At 34.6% G+C, this 15,382-nt stretch overlaps 1 protein-coding gene across 1 annotated transcript in view; it reads right to left on the bottom strand.

Moving 5' to 3' along the window:
* Window positions 1-6,795: 6,795 nt before the first annotated feature.
* LOC142617128 (uncharacterized) overlaps window positions 6,796-15,382 on the bottom strand; it is a 31,928-nt gene continuing 23,341 nt past the window's right edge. The window contains exon 5 of the mRNA XM_075789836.1: window positions 6,796-7,356. Within this exon, the coding sequence (XP_075645951.1) occupies window positions 6,796-7,356 (561 nt within the window). The remainder of the gene's footprint in view (window positions 7,357-15,382) is intronic.

Genomic DNA, 15,382 nt, shown 5'->3' with positions numbered 1-15,382 from the left:
TTTGTTGTTTTACTGTTTTTTTGTCACACATACGTTTATGCGATTTGTTTAGTGTTTTAGGAAATATACAGGTTGATTCAATTAAGCTGCTGTCTACACTTGCAACTGATGGATAGTAGTTAGAATTAGATTTGTTTTGATGGGCATATTTTTGTAAAGGGCTTTTCTTTGTAAACTTTGAGCTTTTAGTTGTGTTTTGTCACGGATTGTCAAGGGGGGAGTTTGTTAGGTTCTAAGTACTTAGGAACTAATGTATTAGAACTCTAATATGTATTGTTGGCAAACCATGATCAAAACAGGTGTCTAGTTGTGTTTTAGACTTGCTCAAAGTATGTGATTTATGTAAAGTTGGAATTGAGTTAACTGTAGAAGTTACTATGCATTTCTGCCTGACTCGATCGATCGAGAATTAGACTTGACCAATCAAAAGTCGTGCAGATTATTTTTCTGCAGATTTTCCAACTCAGCCCTAAGCCAATATAACATGTAGGGTTTTATGTTTTGTCTTAGGTATAAAAGGCAAACCCTAGCCACGTTTTTGAGGTTACTCATATTGCTGTTTGTGTGAATCTCTTGTGAGATCTGAGAGGTGCTTGTCTTCACACAAGCTTAGGATTATCAAGAAGGAGATTTCTTCGAGAGCTTGATGATCGTTCAGTTGCTGTCATAAGAGCTTAAAGATATACAAACGGGGGTGCTTATACTTCCTGGAGAATCCAAGAAGGAGTCCGTGGTCTCGAAGCTTGCACGTGGTCGTGTCAGTAAATTCTACTGGTGGGTAGCAATAGGATGTTAGTGGTCTAAGTCGCTATTGTACAACTTCGATTCTTTCATAGTGGATTCAAGTTTACCTTAAGGATAGCTAGGTTAAATCCTCCCCAAGTTTTTTACCGGTTTGGTTTTCTTGGGTCATCATATCTTTGTGTTTTTATATTCCGCACTTTACATTGCTATGATTATATGATTGTGATAACCTAGATCTGGAATTTAGACTAAGTAATAACTTGGCTTATTAACTAGCTTAATCCAATTGTGGTTTAAGGGGTCTAAACAATATTAATAGAATCTATTACAGTACTCGATGCACCCCAACCTGCTTAGTACCACACTTCCACGAGGAAGGACTTACTTCACACTTCCCTAGTGTAAGAATCTTTTATGGCACTCAATGCACTCTAACCTGCTCAATAAAATCTTCCACACTTCCATGGGAAGAAGCTGCTCCACGCTTCCATGGCGTAGGAATCTTTTATGGTACTCGATGCACCTCAACCTACTCAGTACAATCTTCAACACTTCCATGGTGTAGGAACCCCTTTATCAAAATGTCATGATTTTCAAAACACCTCTCTCTCAGGATTCAATTAGACCAGATTCGTTTAATCCTATTTCTTTTTATCTCAAAATGTCATGATTTTCAAAACACCTCTCTCTCAGGATTCAATTAGACCAGATTCGTTTAATCCTATTTCTTTTTATCTCAAAATGTCAAGGTTTTCAAAACACCTCTCTCTCAGGATTCAATTCGACGGTGTTCGTTTAATCCTATCCATCTTTTAGAGATTCAATTTGACAACGTTCGTTTATTCTCACGTGGATTCAATTTGGCCATGACCGTTTAATCCTATCTATCTTTTGAGATTCAATTCGACTATGATCGTTTAATCTCACACGAGTTCAATTCGGCCATGACCATTTAATCCTACCTTTCCCAAAAACTACTCTCCTTTAAAATTGCGTTGTTCCCACATTTTCAAACCTTTCCCAAAATTTCCTTGTTATCATGCATAGTTTCTCATGTTTACCTAGCATTTCTCCTAGTTTTTCATTGTTTTTCTGTGTGTTTTCATAGCATCGAGCATTTGCATGTTCATCTATGTTGCCTAAAAAAAACTAAAAAAAAAAAAACAACAAAAAACCACAAAAATGCCATATCATCTATGACTATGTCCATGAGGTGTTGCAGGTTATGCCAAAGTCAAAGGAAAGGCAAAGAGGAAGCCAATGGGCAAGCTCAAAGCTAACCTGCCATTTGGAAATCCATCTGTATATGCCCAAAGATCCCAAGGCAGGTAAAAGAGGTAACCGAGCATAAATCCATCTGTTGATTCTTTCAAAGCTTGCCTTATTTTTTATGAGAATTGGAATGAGATGTCGGCAAAATACATCATCATTATTCTTTATCCAATACCTCTTATTGCAGTCGAGGTATTAGATATAGAAGGGGCAGCTATAGATACCGTATTTTGTCTGACCTTAATTTGGTTGGGAACCCAAGTTTTAAATCAAGGATCTTAGGGGCTTGTTTTGACATGACATTAAACATACTAGAATTCTCTTCATTTTCATATCCAAAGACAAAAAAAAAAAAAATCAAGCTTGAGTTGATCGAATTGTTGTGAAAGTGAGAAATTTGCCAGTTGCAGGTTTGCCATTAAAATGTGCTTTATTTCTTAAATTGACAATTGTTTCCCCTTTGAGATGCTTTAAAGATCATATTTGACATATTACTAGAGTTTGCAGGATTGCTCTGGTGAGCTGCATTCGGTATAGAAATTAATCTTGGAACATGCTTAGAATTACCATTTGATGTAGGATTTTAGCTGTGTTTAACATGAAATGCTTGTCACTAGTTTTAATTGGGGTTTGACGGTTTCACATTTATATTATTTTGGTCCCATGATGTTTATCTCTTGATAAATTTATCTAACTATCCTAACATTTTATTGAGTGTGTTTAAGGTCCGTTGATTATTGAAGAGTGTCAAAGAATGAATGGTGGATTGATGAGAAATGGCTTGGTTCTAGAGTATTCCCCAAGTAGCCAATTTTGGACATATCTGCTGCCAACTCATGCTTGGCTAGCACGCAATTACAGCTCATACCTTTAGCTACACTCCCACGCATCACTCAATGCTCTATACCCACACACATTCCTCATTACAGAGGAGGACCACAAAAAGGCAGAGCTCACTGATTGCAAAAATCCCTTGGAAACCCACGGGTAGAGAGAGAAAATCTCTCTAGCCCTCCCTCATTCTCTCCTTTTTCCTCCAAAAATCTCAAAGAAAGACTAAAACAAGAGAGAAAAGGGAAGTAGCAAACACAGGACTTCCATGGCATCTACAGAGAACCCATTCACACAACCATGAGATTTCTCTTTCTGTAATCCTTTACTCAATTATTTGTTTTGTTTTGATTTGAATCTTAACCCGTCTCTGTGTTTTCTCTTCAGCTAAACATCAACAAAGATAAGCATATTCAAGGTTATCACAGACACAAAATTAAGCTAGAATCAACAACAAAAAGAACAGCAACCAACAGGCCAAGCAATGAGAAAAGAAGATGCAAGCCCACAAAGGGCAATGTTCAGTAGATTAGAGGCCTAGCCTCCCCGAGTGGTTATGTCCTTCTATCTCCCTCTCTAAGCCTATTCTTTAGAGCATGTATTAGGGTTCCCCCTTTCCTTGTACCCTTTAATTTTCCTGCTCTTTGCTTGGGCCGCGTTCCTTGGGTATGGCAATGTTTGTTTTACATTTCCTATACCTTGCTAAGCCATACCCTTAGAACATTGGCAATGTTATTTACTTTCCTATTCTGTGTGATAGCATTATGCATGATGTATGAATATCTATATCAGCTTATGGGTGATTATGCACTTTGTATGATGGACTCTCGTGGCTATGTGAGTGACCCTCTCTAGTCATGAGAGCTCTTGACCTTGTAGTATGGGTATGTGCTCAAGGTGATTGTCGTAGGTGCATATTCATGCTATATTGTGTGCACGATCATCGCGGTGTGATTGTCTTGATCCATGTCACTAAGTGGCGTTGGTTTTCTCGTGTATGCGGCACGAATCACTGTGTTTGATGCTTTAAAGGGCTTCGGCTCGTCACAGTACAAGCATGTCGATACACGCCATATACATAGATGCAAAACCTTGCCGGTGCTCCATAGTGCACCAAACATGAAACTCTGCTGGATTTTTGCTGTGAAAATAGGGCATCCCTATTGTTGTACTCTCACATTGAAAGCTTGGTGAGAATAGCATTTTGCGTGCTATAACACATCTGAGGTGAAGTACTGCCGGATTTCCACCATGAAAATAAGGCGAAATGCTGCCGGATTTTCACCGTGGAAATTTGGCAACGATTTCAAACACACTTAGAAAGCATCGATCGGGACCACACCCATTTTGAAACCAAACCTCAAAGCCCAATACATTTAAAGCCCTGAAAGCTAATGCCAACAACTTGTTTTCAATTGCCAATGTCTAAAAATTATGATTTTACCAAAACAAAGGACTATCCATTAACAAGCGTTGTGGGGTGCCTAACACCTTTCCCACACGTAATTAGGCTTCCGAACTCAAGAATCAAGACTTTTTGTACATCCATATTAGATTAGGAAAAATGTCATTTTTCTTAACTTGGGGTTGGTAATAAAATCAAATAAAGTCAGGTGACTAATCACATCTTACAAAAACCCAATGATAGGTGGGGACTTCACTTACCCTTGGTAATTTCCTTAAAATTGACTCATATTCCAGTCACACACCCGAGGTATGACACACCTCCACACATAGCGTGTGAGCGTCACTGCGATGGGTGGTCTAGCAGCTGCAAGGTGTCGACATGTATTTTACTTTTACTATCCACATCCACATGTTTTCTCATTTTTAAGTGCAAGTCACATTTGGATATTCTTCTCAAAAATAAAAACAGTCACATTAAGATGTTTGAATTCCAATTAATTTAGCTCATACACATAGACTCAATATTAATTTAGCAACATACATATAGACCTTGAGAAAAAGTGGATTTCAGTATTAGTCAGTTCCATGACACTGGTTCTAATCACACATGTCAGTAGGGTGCATTTTATTTCATGTAAAAGTTTTTACAAATTGCCTTAAAGCTACTTTAAAGAAGTGCATTTTAGAGATTTTTGCTCGAGCAAAAGTGAATCTTGCTCAAGCGATAAAGTTACTTCACTCAATAAGTAAGTGAATCTTGGTCAAGCGAAATAATAAAGGAACTTGAGACTTCACTTATCCTTTGTTCAAGGTTCGTTTGAAAGAGATTGCGGAAACTGTTATCTAACAATGTTTTCTATTTCCGTTTGGGCTAGAAGTTTCACAAGTCTTTTACCTTACTCTGTGTACCTAACCTATAGATAGATGGAAGCCACACATTGAGCTTCAAGAGAAAACCACGTATGACATAACTTCTCTCCTTGTGCTTAACAGAGAAAACCCTTCTTGTAAAATAAAATCCTTTATGGTGTGGCTCACTACAACAAAATCTTTCAAGAGATGCTTTGGAGTGGTAGAGTTTTGGTTTGTGCAAATGAATAGTTCATGGAGAAGATTCACTTAGCTAGATTTTAGATGTTCTAGGGTTACTATGGTAAAAAGGCAAGCGGAGAATTTACAGACTTTGCAATGGAGAGTCTAGCCATACAAAGGTTTTGTAAGTAGATTATTTTAACTACTTTTCCTATAATGAATTTTCTACAAGATTTTGTCCTCAAAGTGGTTCTTCCATTGAAAAATTTCTTTGGTTTTCCATTTTGTTATAAAATCTTGTGCCTTATATTGCTATCATATTTACTACTTTTATGGCCTGTTTGGGAGTTTAGAGAGGGAGGAGAGTAGAGGGGAGTAGAGGGGAGGGGAGTAGTGGGGAGGAGAGTAGATGAGAATGATTACCCTCCACCTTGTTTAAATGTTTTTATAATTAGTAAGGGGGAAGGGAGTAATTAGCCCTTTCCCTTGTTTTTAACATTGTAATTTTATAAATATAATAAGGGTAAATTAGGTAATTTACTTTATCAATAATTTTATGTGCTTTACTCTTCATCCAAATCTCTCAAATTTGGAGGAATTAAAAATGAAGGGGTTGGAGGCAGTTGAAACCCCTTCAAACCCCTCCAAATCCCTCCCCCTCCTTCCTTAAAAAACTTCCAAACAAGGTAATTGAATTACTCCCCTTCCCTCTACTCTACTCCCCCTCCTTTTTTAAACATCCAAACAGGCCATTAGATTTGGTATTGATATATGTGGTTAATTGTTTATCTGTGTGGTTTAATTTATATTGTGTAAGATTTATCACTAATTTCAATAATTTCATTGAACAAATCACATAGGGTCTAAGTTTTTTCACAAATGAACCAAAGCAAACAAATAAGTGAATTTTAGTCACTAAATTAGTAAATGAACAACCAAGAGCTTTGTATCTCAATTGATTAGCACTTTCAGGGTTCAAATTTTTCCTCCCCATTATAAATATCAAATTATCAAAAAATGACCTATAAACAAAAGAGAATTGAGAATTGTAGCATATCAAACTGGACCATATGCAACATATGATATCAAAAACTCCCTTTATATTAATAAATAAAATAGTTATTAAATGACGAACATTAAACTTGTAACCTCTTTGTTTAATTTCCAAGCTAGGTAAAGTCCTAATATTGAGGTTTGAGGGGATAATCTACTAAAATATAAGGTATTATTCTACCCATCCCCAAAGTAACTAAAAGAATAAATATTGAAGAATAGCAACGTCATAGCTGTATGATTTACATGAAAGAGTTGTAATCTATCTACGACGAAAGAATCATAAAGTGTGCAATTGGAGCTAAACATTCAGCAGTTACAATCCAAGAAAAAAAAAATTAGGTTTGCCTGGTGTAAGACAATTATTAACAGAACAGTTGTACATCATATAGCATATTCAATGAATATGTTAAAACCAACGCTCCATTTTCCTATTGAAGATGTGAGGTCGGTAGGTTAAATGGTCATGTCAACAAGAAGGGGAAATTGCATCAATACAAAAAGGGTGACAGGAACACTAGCCAAGCAAATGACAGGAATGAAAATCCATGATTGTTCACGTAGCATAAGAAAAAGAGCAGCAGAAAAGGTTGTCATCATGGCTGCAATAGAGAAGAAAAGGGTAGAAAGGCCTATTATCATTTTTGTAGGCAAGGACTTAAGAAAATCTTCTTCTGCATAACGAGATGTGAGGATTCCCAAAAACATCAAGACTGAAGTTGAGGAAGAAAAGAGTGAGAGAGCATCGGATACTATAAAGACCATAAGTAATTTTTCATTTAAGAAAATTGGGAAGCCTTTATTTTGGTCGTTACCACCTGGAACAGTAAATGCTGCAGCAAACATTATGGTTACAATGAGAGCACCCACCACGGTACAAGAAGATGCTGTGTCCTTCATCCATTTCTCTCCATTGCTCATCATGTCTGCATGGTTCTTTGTAAACAATTGTCGGGGAGTCAAACCCTCTTTGTTTAAAAATCCATGAGACTTGGAAGGGACAATGCTCTCTACCTCCTACATTTGTTAAACAAAGTCTTAAAAGCCAAAATAGCCCAACATTAAAAAAGACAAAAATTTTACCTCATGGTATCGGAAATGTAAATATTAACATTAATATTTAATAGTTCCATAAGTATCATTAACTATAATTCATATCATATATATCTTTATTTTATATTTACTATAAAACCGAATCCTTTGATTTTTGTTGACCTCATAATATGTTGCATGTCAGCTTTGTAACTCTCATAACTTTCCATATCAATATCAATATTTTAATTAATTTTTTAAGGTTTATTTTCAGTAGTCGATTACTCAATACATTTGCTCTGTTTCTTTCTTTGTGTTTGAAAATTGAACACCCTATGGTCTAACACCCCTTCTTTCTCTTCTCATTGTCAAAGCCATTGCCCTATTCTCACTCTCTCTTTCTTCTCTTCTTTTGTCGGTGATGACAAAGATGATGATTCATCCCTTAAAAAAATTACTGTAGAGTTCAACTTATTATTGTAAAACTCAAATTTGAACTTTTAATTTAGCTTAAAAGTAAGGATAAAAATGTAAATTTCACCCTTCAAATTTAACAAAAATTCATTTTATGTCTCTAACTTTATCTTCATTCAATTGAATCTTTTAAATTTCAAATTTATTCGATTAAAATCTTTCCTCCAATTCCAATAAAAATTTCCTTTAAGTTTGCAATTAACTAATGAAAAAAATATTTTTTGATAAAAAATTTCTCACATAAAAAATCTATAAAATATTTTTATTTATTTTATAGATTTTTTTCATGTGTGAAAAATATTTTTTTAATGGAAATTTTTTAACGAAATGGGATGGAAGGCTTGAATTAAATAAATTTGAAACTTAAAAGACTTAATTAAATGAAAGTAAACTTAGAGCAATGAAATAAATTTCATTCAAACTTAGAGAGCACAATTTGCATTTTAGCCCAAATTAATCCGTACATTTAAAATTTGGGGTCTAAATCATTATCTAGGCTAGATTAGGTAAATCTCACTAAGGATTAGCAACAAACTCTTACTCAATCTTTTTGGTTTTTGTTGTTTTAGTATCTAGTTGGTACAACTATTTTTTTTAATTACTTGGTACTACTATTTAAAAGCAGGGCTACAACGGCACAAGTTGAGCTTTGTCGAGTACTGAATGTTCAAGCTTAGCTTGAAAACTAAAAGCTCAAATAGTGTAAAATACTAGAGTTTGTTTAGACCCCCAATTTTAAACTTATGGTTAAATTGCTTTTACTCTAACTTATCTAAGTGCGAAACAAGAGTAAATGATATGGAATAGCCAAAACTACTCTCTAAGCCATAACCACAAGCAAGCAATGATAAATATAAAGTTTAAAAAGTAAGAGAAGAGATATGCAAATACAAGATAATACAGAGACGTATTGTTGAAGAGAAAACCGATGAACTTGGTAAAAAACCTCTCTGTGACTCTCCAAGTCAAAATCGATCCACTAGTAAATAAGTTGGAGTACAAGGATACCCAAAAGACCCTCTAAGCCTAATCTACCCAAAATACTTAAGCTCTCCAAGCTCTAGATACCAACAGACTTCTCGGAGTCTTGTCTTTACTAGTTATCCGGATCTCGCAATACCACATGATTGCATCCGCCAAGCCTTACCAGCTTCTTTTGGCAAATCTCCAATGCTTCCTAAGTTCCAAAACACTATCTACACTCTGAATATGTGTGGGTTGTGTTTGGGTACAAATATTCTCTCAATGTATAACAATGGGAGAGAGAAAAGAGAAGAGACTACAAGGATTTCTCTATTGAGGATGTGTAGCTCTCTCTAACAAGGTAGGTGTATTGTAAAAACCACTCTAGGGTTTTCTATTGAATAGCCTCCTTACAATTTTGTGGGTAATAAGGGTATATATAGTATGAGTGAAGGGTATAAGAGTCACACTAAAAACCTCAATTGTCAGTGCATTTTGCGGGTCATCTTGCGACTTGGCCAACTCACTAGATGAGTTCTGAAACACATTGACTGTTCAGCTTCTAGTATGTGCTCCTCATGTGACTTTCGTGGGTTGCACCACTCGTGAGCTAAGTCGTGAGATCAACTTCTTGAGCAATCTTCACCAACTTAATACTAAACCCATTACAAATAAATCCCACAAAATAGAAGGAAATAAATTAATGCAATTACAACACTTTTTGTCATGGAATAAAGCTAACATAAATTTTATGTGAAAAACCATAACTTAACAAAAACAAATACAAAATGTTCAAGATTAGCTTAGGGATTAGCAACAGACTCTTCCTATTTTTTTTATAAGAAAATTTCTCACTTTTTTTTTTGGTTTTTGTTTTAGTTTCTAGTTGACACTGCTATTTTTTAATTTTTTAATTAGCTGGTACTACTATTTGAAAGTAGGGTTGTAAACACGCAAACTAGGCTTTGTCAAGTAATGAATGTTTAAGTTTAACAAATTCAGCTTGACAACAAATATGAAATATTGAAACTTGGCTTGAACTTGAACCAAGCCTACAAACAATGTTTGAGCTTAAGTACTTGTAGGGACATTGGGCCTAATAATTTATAAAGGATGGCCCAAAAAATCTCTTAGGCTAAAAACCCAATCCGAGGACATCAAATGAGCTAGGGGTACATAAATGTACCTCGTAAAGAAAAAGCTAGGTGAAGATGTGATAACGTGTGGACAAATTATGTCCGAGGAAAGCTTTGTCCTCGGATAGTAAAGCCGAGGTCATAGGAAGAGAGGTTTAATATCCCCAAGGTATGTTATAGAAATTCCTATGGCTACGGGAAGACACGGTACACGTGGAGGACAATAGAAAGAGAGGTGGGATATCTAAGGTAAAACTGCTACCACCGCCCATACATTAAAGACTCTGCAATTGATATACTGACTACATTAATGGAGAAATGAGACCTGAGTATGAGGTTTGGAACTTGGTCCCTGATCCTAAAGGACTTCAGGGAAATTTGATGGGACAAGTATCTAAAACCAGCGTTATAACCATAAGGTGGAAGATGAGAATGGAAGAAAGAGGGAGTATAAATAAGAAAAAAGACCTTCGGAAGAAGGGGGGGCTTTTCTTTGAGAAAGAGAAAGAATAGTATAAACCATTGTAATCGACCTTAAGAAGCAATATTATAAACTATCCTTGGATTGTATCCGAGGAGAAGCTTTCATTCATATTATTACAGATAACTCCTTATTTGTGCCATTGGGCCCAAAGCCTTTTCTTTCTCTGTTGTTTAAACCACCTTTGAAATCTAAATATCAAGCCCACTCTCTACAAATTTATTGTAAAAAGGCATTTCAAGCCATTTCCCTTTTAATTGTGGATCGGGAGTTCGAATTGTGTCCTTACAGTAGTCAAAAAATCCAAAAGCTTAAGTTTAGCTTGTCTTGAATTGATTCATTAATCAAACTGAGCTCGAGCTCAATACTAAGCTCAAACTCAAGCTTTTGAGATCAAGATCCAATACAAGTATATTATCAGGCCCATATTAACTATTAAGCATATCCTCAAGCTCTTTTGACTTGGATGATGGTCTCAACTCACAATCAATTAAAGACTTAGTAAGATATGAGTTAATTAATAATCTCATAAGTAAATATATATACATTTTGGATAAATTTTGGGGGGCTTATTTTTACTTGGAGGCCTTAGACAATTGTCTAAATTGCCTATAGCTTTAGCGGGTTTTATTTTCATGAGATGATAATTGCAGGGGGAGGGGGGTGGGGTGGGTTGTTCACTTGAGAGTTGAGACGAACAAATGTTTTACACTCATATGCAGTCTCAATTAACTCTCAAGTGGCTATCCCCCCCCCCCCTCCCCTCCCCCCAAAGTTATTGTATCATGATGGAGTTATCCTTAAAATTTTCAAAATCACCAAATATGCCCTTAAAAACTTCAAAATTACTGAATTCCTCTAAATTTTCCAAAATTATTAGAATACCCTTTCAAAACCTTCAAAATACCCCAAAAACCTTTAAGATAACCAAAATACCATTAAAGCCACTAAAATAATGGGGGGGGGGGAAATACAGTTTGAAATTCTCTAAAATAAGACCTACTAAACCTATAAAATGACAAAAATACCCCCTAAGATATTTAAAATAACCAAAAATAAATAAATGAAAACATCCACAATAACCAAAGTAACCTACAAAATTACCAAAATAATCTTGAAGCCTCCAAATGACCAAAAAATACCTTCAAAAACCTCTAAAATCACTTAAATGCCCCTACAACCACCCCAAAAACAAATTTCAAGTGTCCTTTCATAGGTTTTAAGTGTTTGTAATTTTGTATGTGAATGTGTAAGTTTATTTGATAATTTTTACTAATTGTTTTAGCATTTCTTTGTTGTTGCAATCTTGTTTTGATTTTTGTTATTAGTGTAATTCCCAATAATTTTATTTTGATCGTGTTTTTTTAAAGTTGATTTTAGTTTTCTTTTATTTTGATCGTGTTTTTTTTTTTAAAGTTTATTTTAGTTTTTTGTGTTAATATATTTAAAGTGGTCAATTAAAATTTGTTATCTAATATTTACATAAAAGTATAGAAATTTTTTGTAATTTTCGGTATGCGTGAAAGTACTAAAACCAAATACCAAAAAATATTAAAAAGGGCCACAGTAACATTTTTTAGTTTTTTTTTTTAAAGAAAAAAACACATTCAAGGCATGGACAAATTCAGGATTTCAAGCTAAATGGCTGGAGTCGAAGTATAAGCAAAAAAAAAATTTACTCCAAATCGGCATCTATATAGTATTAATGAATTATAAATACACAAAATCATTTTTTCTTAATACATTAAAATTCATCATCTACCAATAAAGACAACAAAAAAACACAAAATAATTTTATCTTTTAATACTAGGCTAACTAGGATTTTAAAAAAAAAAAAAAAAAAAAAATTAGAGCATCCATAGTAGTGATGCTAAAAAATTAGCTTTTAGTGCTTAAAAATACTACTTTATCTATTTTACCACCTCATTTTACAATACACCTAATATCATATGTTCTATTTTTTTCCCACTTCATTTAAAATAATATAAACAACTCATTAAAATAATAAAATAAGAGAGTGTTAGGTTCTAAAGATTTAGATTAAATGTTTAGAATCATGGTTGTAATGTGTTGGCAAACCGAGAGCAACACTAGTCTAGTCTAAGTGTTTAGAGTGTGCTTAAATAAGTGTATTTCAAGATTGCATAGTCCAGCTAATTGCAGAAAAGAGAATTCAAGTTCTGTCATTCTAGACCGATCAAGAAATAGACCAGGCCAATTGAAAATCACAGATGGGGTTTTCTACAGAAGGTTATTTAATTCCAATCACAACAAAAACGTTTAGGGTTTCACTTAAACTTCGACACATATAAAAAGAAACCCTAGCTATGTTTTGGAAACTTTTAAAAGACTTATGTGTTATTCTTTGTGAGATTTGAGAGGTTCTGTACCTTCTAACTACACAAGATTCTACCGGAGCTTAAACTACAATCAAGGATTGGTAGAACTAGTTGTTGCATTAAAGATCAACTACTGATGGTGATTTGAAACCTTTGAGTGGAGTCTCAAAGTCACAAGCAAGGGTGTGCTTGTGTTGCTGTTAATCCAAGAAGAGAAGGTGTCTGTGGATTCGGAGCTTGCACATGGTCGTGTCAGTAAGTTACTACATAAGGTAGCATTAGACTTAGGGTTAAATCTTTTGTAAAAACTTCAATTCTTTTATAGTGGATTTGGTTTACCTTAAGGATAGCTAGGTTAAATCCTCCCCAGGTTTTTACCTTGAAACGGGTTAGTTTCATTGGTTTTCTTAGGTAATCATATCGTGGTGTTATTTATTTTTCCACAAACTTTCATGATATGATTTATTTGTTTTAACCTAGATTTGAAAATTAATCTAAGTAATCACTTGGTTAATAAATTAGGTTAAACAATCTGTTTAAGGGGTCTAAACAAACTCTCAATTGGTATCAGAGCAGGTTAGCTCTTGTTTTTAGGTATCTTTACCTAGAGTTGATCATTGAACCCCACTGTCATGGAACACGATCACTCTCTTGTGATCCCCTCACACTCTGATAGAAATAACTATGCTTACTGGAAAGTTAGGATGAAAGCCTTCTTGAAATCAATTGATGAGAGAGTATAGTTGTCTGTTGAGAACAGTTAGGAAAGACCAACTACTGCCATTAGTAAATGGTTTACTGCCCAAAAGGGAGCAGCAAGCTTTAATAGTAAAGCTATGAATGCAATATTCAATGCTGTTTCCACAGAAGAATTTAAGAGAATCTCAAATGTGGAGATTGCTCACACTGCATGGAACATCTTGCAAACTGTAGATGAAGGCACTAAGACAATAAAGATTAATAAACTCCACCAATTGACATCTAGGTTTGAAAGTATTAGAATGTTTGAAGATGAGTCTTTTGATGAATTCTATGCAAAATTGAATGATATTGTTAATTCTGCTTTTAATTTGGGCGAAGTCTATGATCAACTTAAAATTGTTAGGAAAATTCTTAGATCTTTAACTGAAATCTTTAGACTCAAAGTGACTGCCATCATTGAAAGTAAAGATGTTGACTCTATCCCTGTAGATGAACTAGTAGGATCTCTTCAATCATATGAATCTGATTTACCTAAGACTAATAAATCCAAATCTATGGCCTTAAAATTTGTTGATGATGTTGATGATTGTGGATTTGATGATGAACTATCATCTACTGAGATTGCTTATCTTACCAAGAACTTTAGAAACTTTCTGAGAAACAATAATAGGAGGGCAAGAAATAGAAACACTACTGATTCTAGGAATGTTAAGAAGAATGACACTGCTAGGAACAATAATACTGAAAAATCTAAAGAAAGAGTTGGTCAATCTTCAAATAATTCTTTGGAACAACAGTGTTATGATTGTCAGGGTTATGGTCACATGAAATCTGAATGTCCAATCTTCTTGAGGTCAAAAGGTAATGCTATGGCTGTTACTTTGAGTGATGATGAAATTTCTAATCATGATTCTAAAAGTGATCAAGAAGGAAACTTCATGGCTTTCACTGCTATTGCTGTAGTAAGTGAAATTGAGAGTATTGATAAGAACCTTTCTGATGGAAAACTCTCAGAAAATACAGATTTGCTGGAAGCTTATAACAAGCTTTGCAAGATAGCAGCTAAAGATGCTATGAGTGTGGAATTAGGTTTGAAAAAGATAAACACTCTTGAACTGGAAAAGAAAAATTTGTTGCTGAAGTTGTTTGATGCTAATGAACTCCTGAATTCTGTTAAGATTGAGAACATGTCTTTACTTGAAAAAGTTAAGAGTTTAGAATTAGAATTATCAGTTGCTAGAGAACAAATAGATAGAACTTCTACCTCTAAACTAGATAAGATGTTACATGTTCAAAAGTCTGTTTCTGATAAGACTGGTCTAGGGTTTGTTGAGAATGGATCTTCTACTGTTGTGAATCCTCCTAAGTTTGTTCCTGCTACATCATCTTCTTCTGTTCGTCAAACTTCTACTGATGTTAAGGTTCATAAGGTAGTAGCTCATGTTTCTAGAAGAACTAGAATAGATCTTAGTAAGTGTAAGCCCAAAAAATCTAATCAATATGGAAACAAGAAAAACCACAAACCACAGTGGTTTTGTCACTTTTGTGGTAAAGCTAGGCATACAAGACCTAATTGCTTGAAGCTGCAAGCTTTAAAGCAATCTCCCAAACAAAGAGTGCATGTGTCAAAAGCACAATATCCTGTTGCACTTATTTATGAGTTGGTGAAGGTTCTTAACCTTTATACCAATGATGGAGCTAACATAAGGAATAATTCCAACTCCAAGGTTGCATCTAAAAGGGTTTGGATGCAAAAGACTCAATCTCAGCAAGTTAGTCTGACATGGTTCTTGTGTTAATTCTATCTATCTCTTATGGCCAAAAACTATTTTTCTATAGGATTACATTTGCATTACATTCATGCATTGCATTCTAGGTTTGTTTTTGTTTTAAGATTTAAAAAAAAAAATTTGAA

The sequence above is a fragment of the Castanea sativa genome, chromosome 11, assembly GCF_040712315.1.
Source record: "Castanea sativa cultivar Marrone di Chiusa Pesio chromosome 11, ASM4071231v1".
Taxonomy (NCBI): Eukaryota; Viridiplantae; Streptophyta; class Magnoliopsida; order Fagales; family Fagaceae; genus Castanea; species Castanea sativa.
Note: the sequence above shows the minus strand (reverse complement) of the source record. Positions and strands in the feature narration are given on the sequence as shown.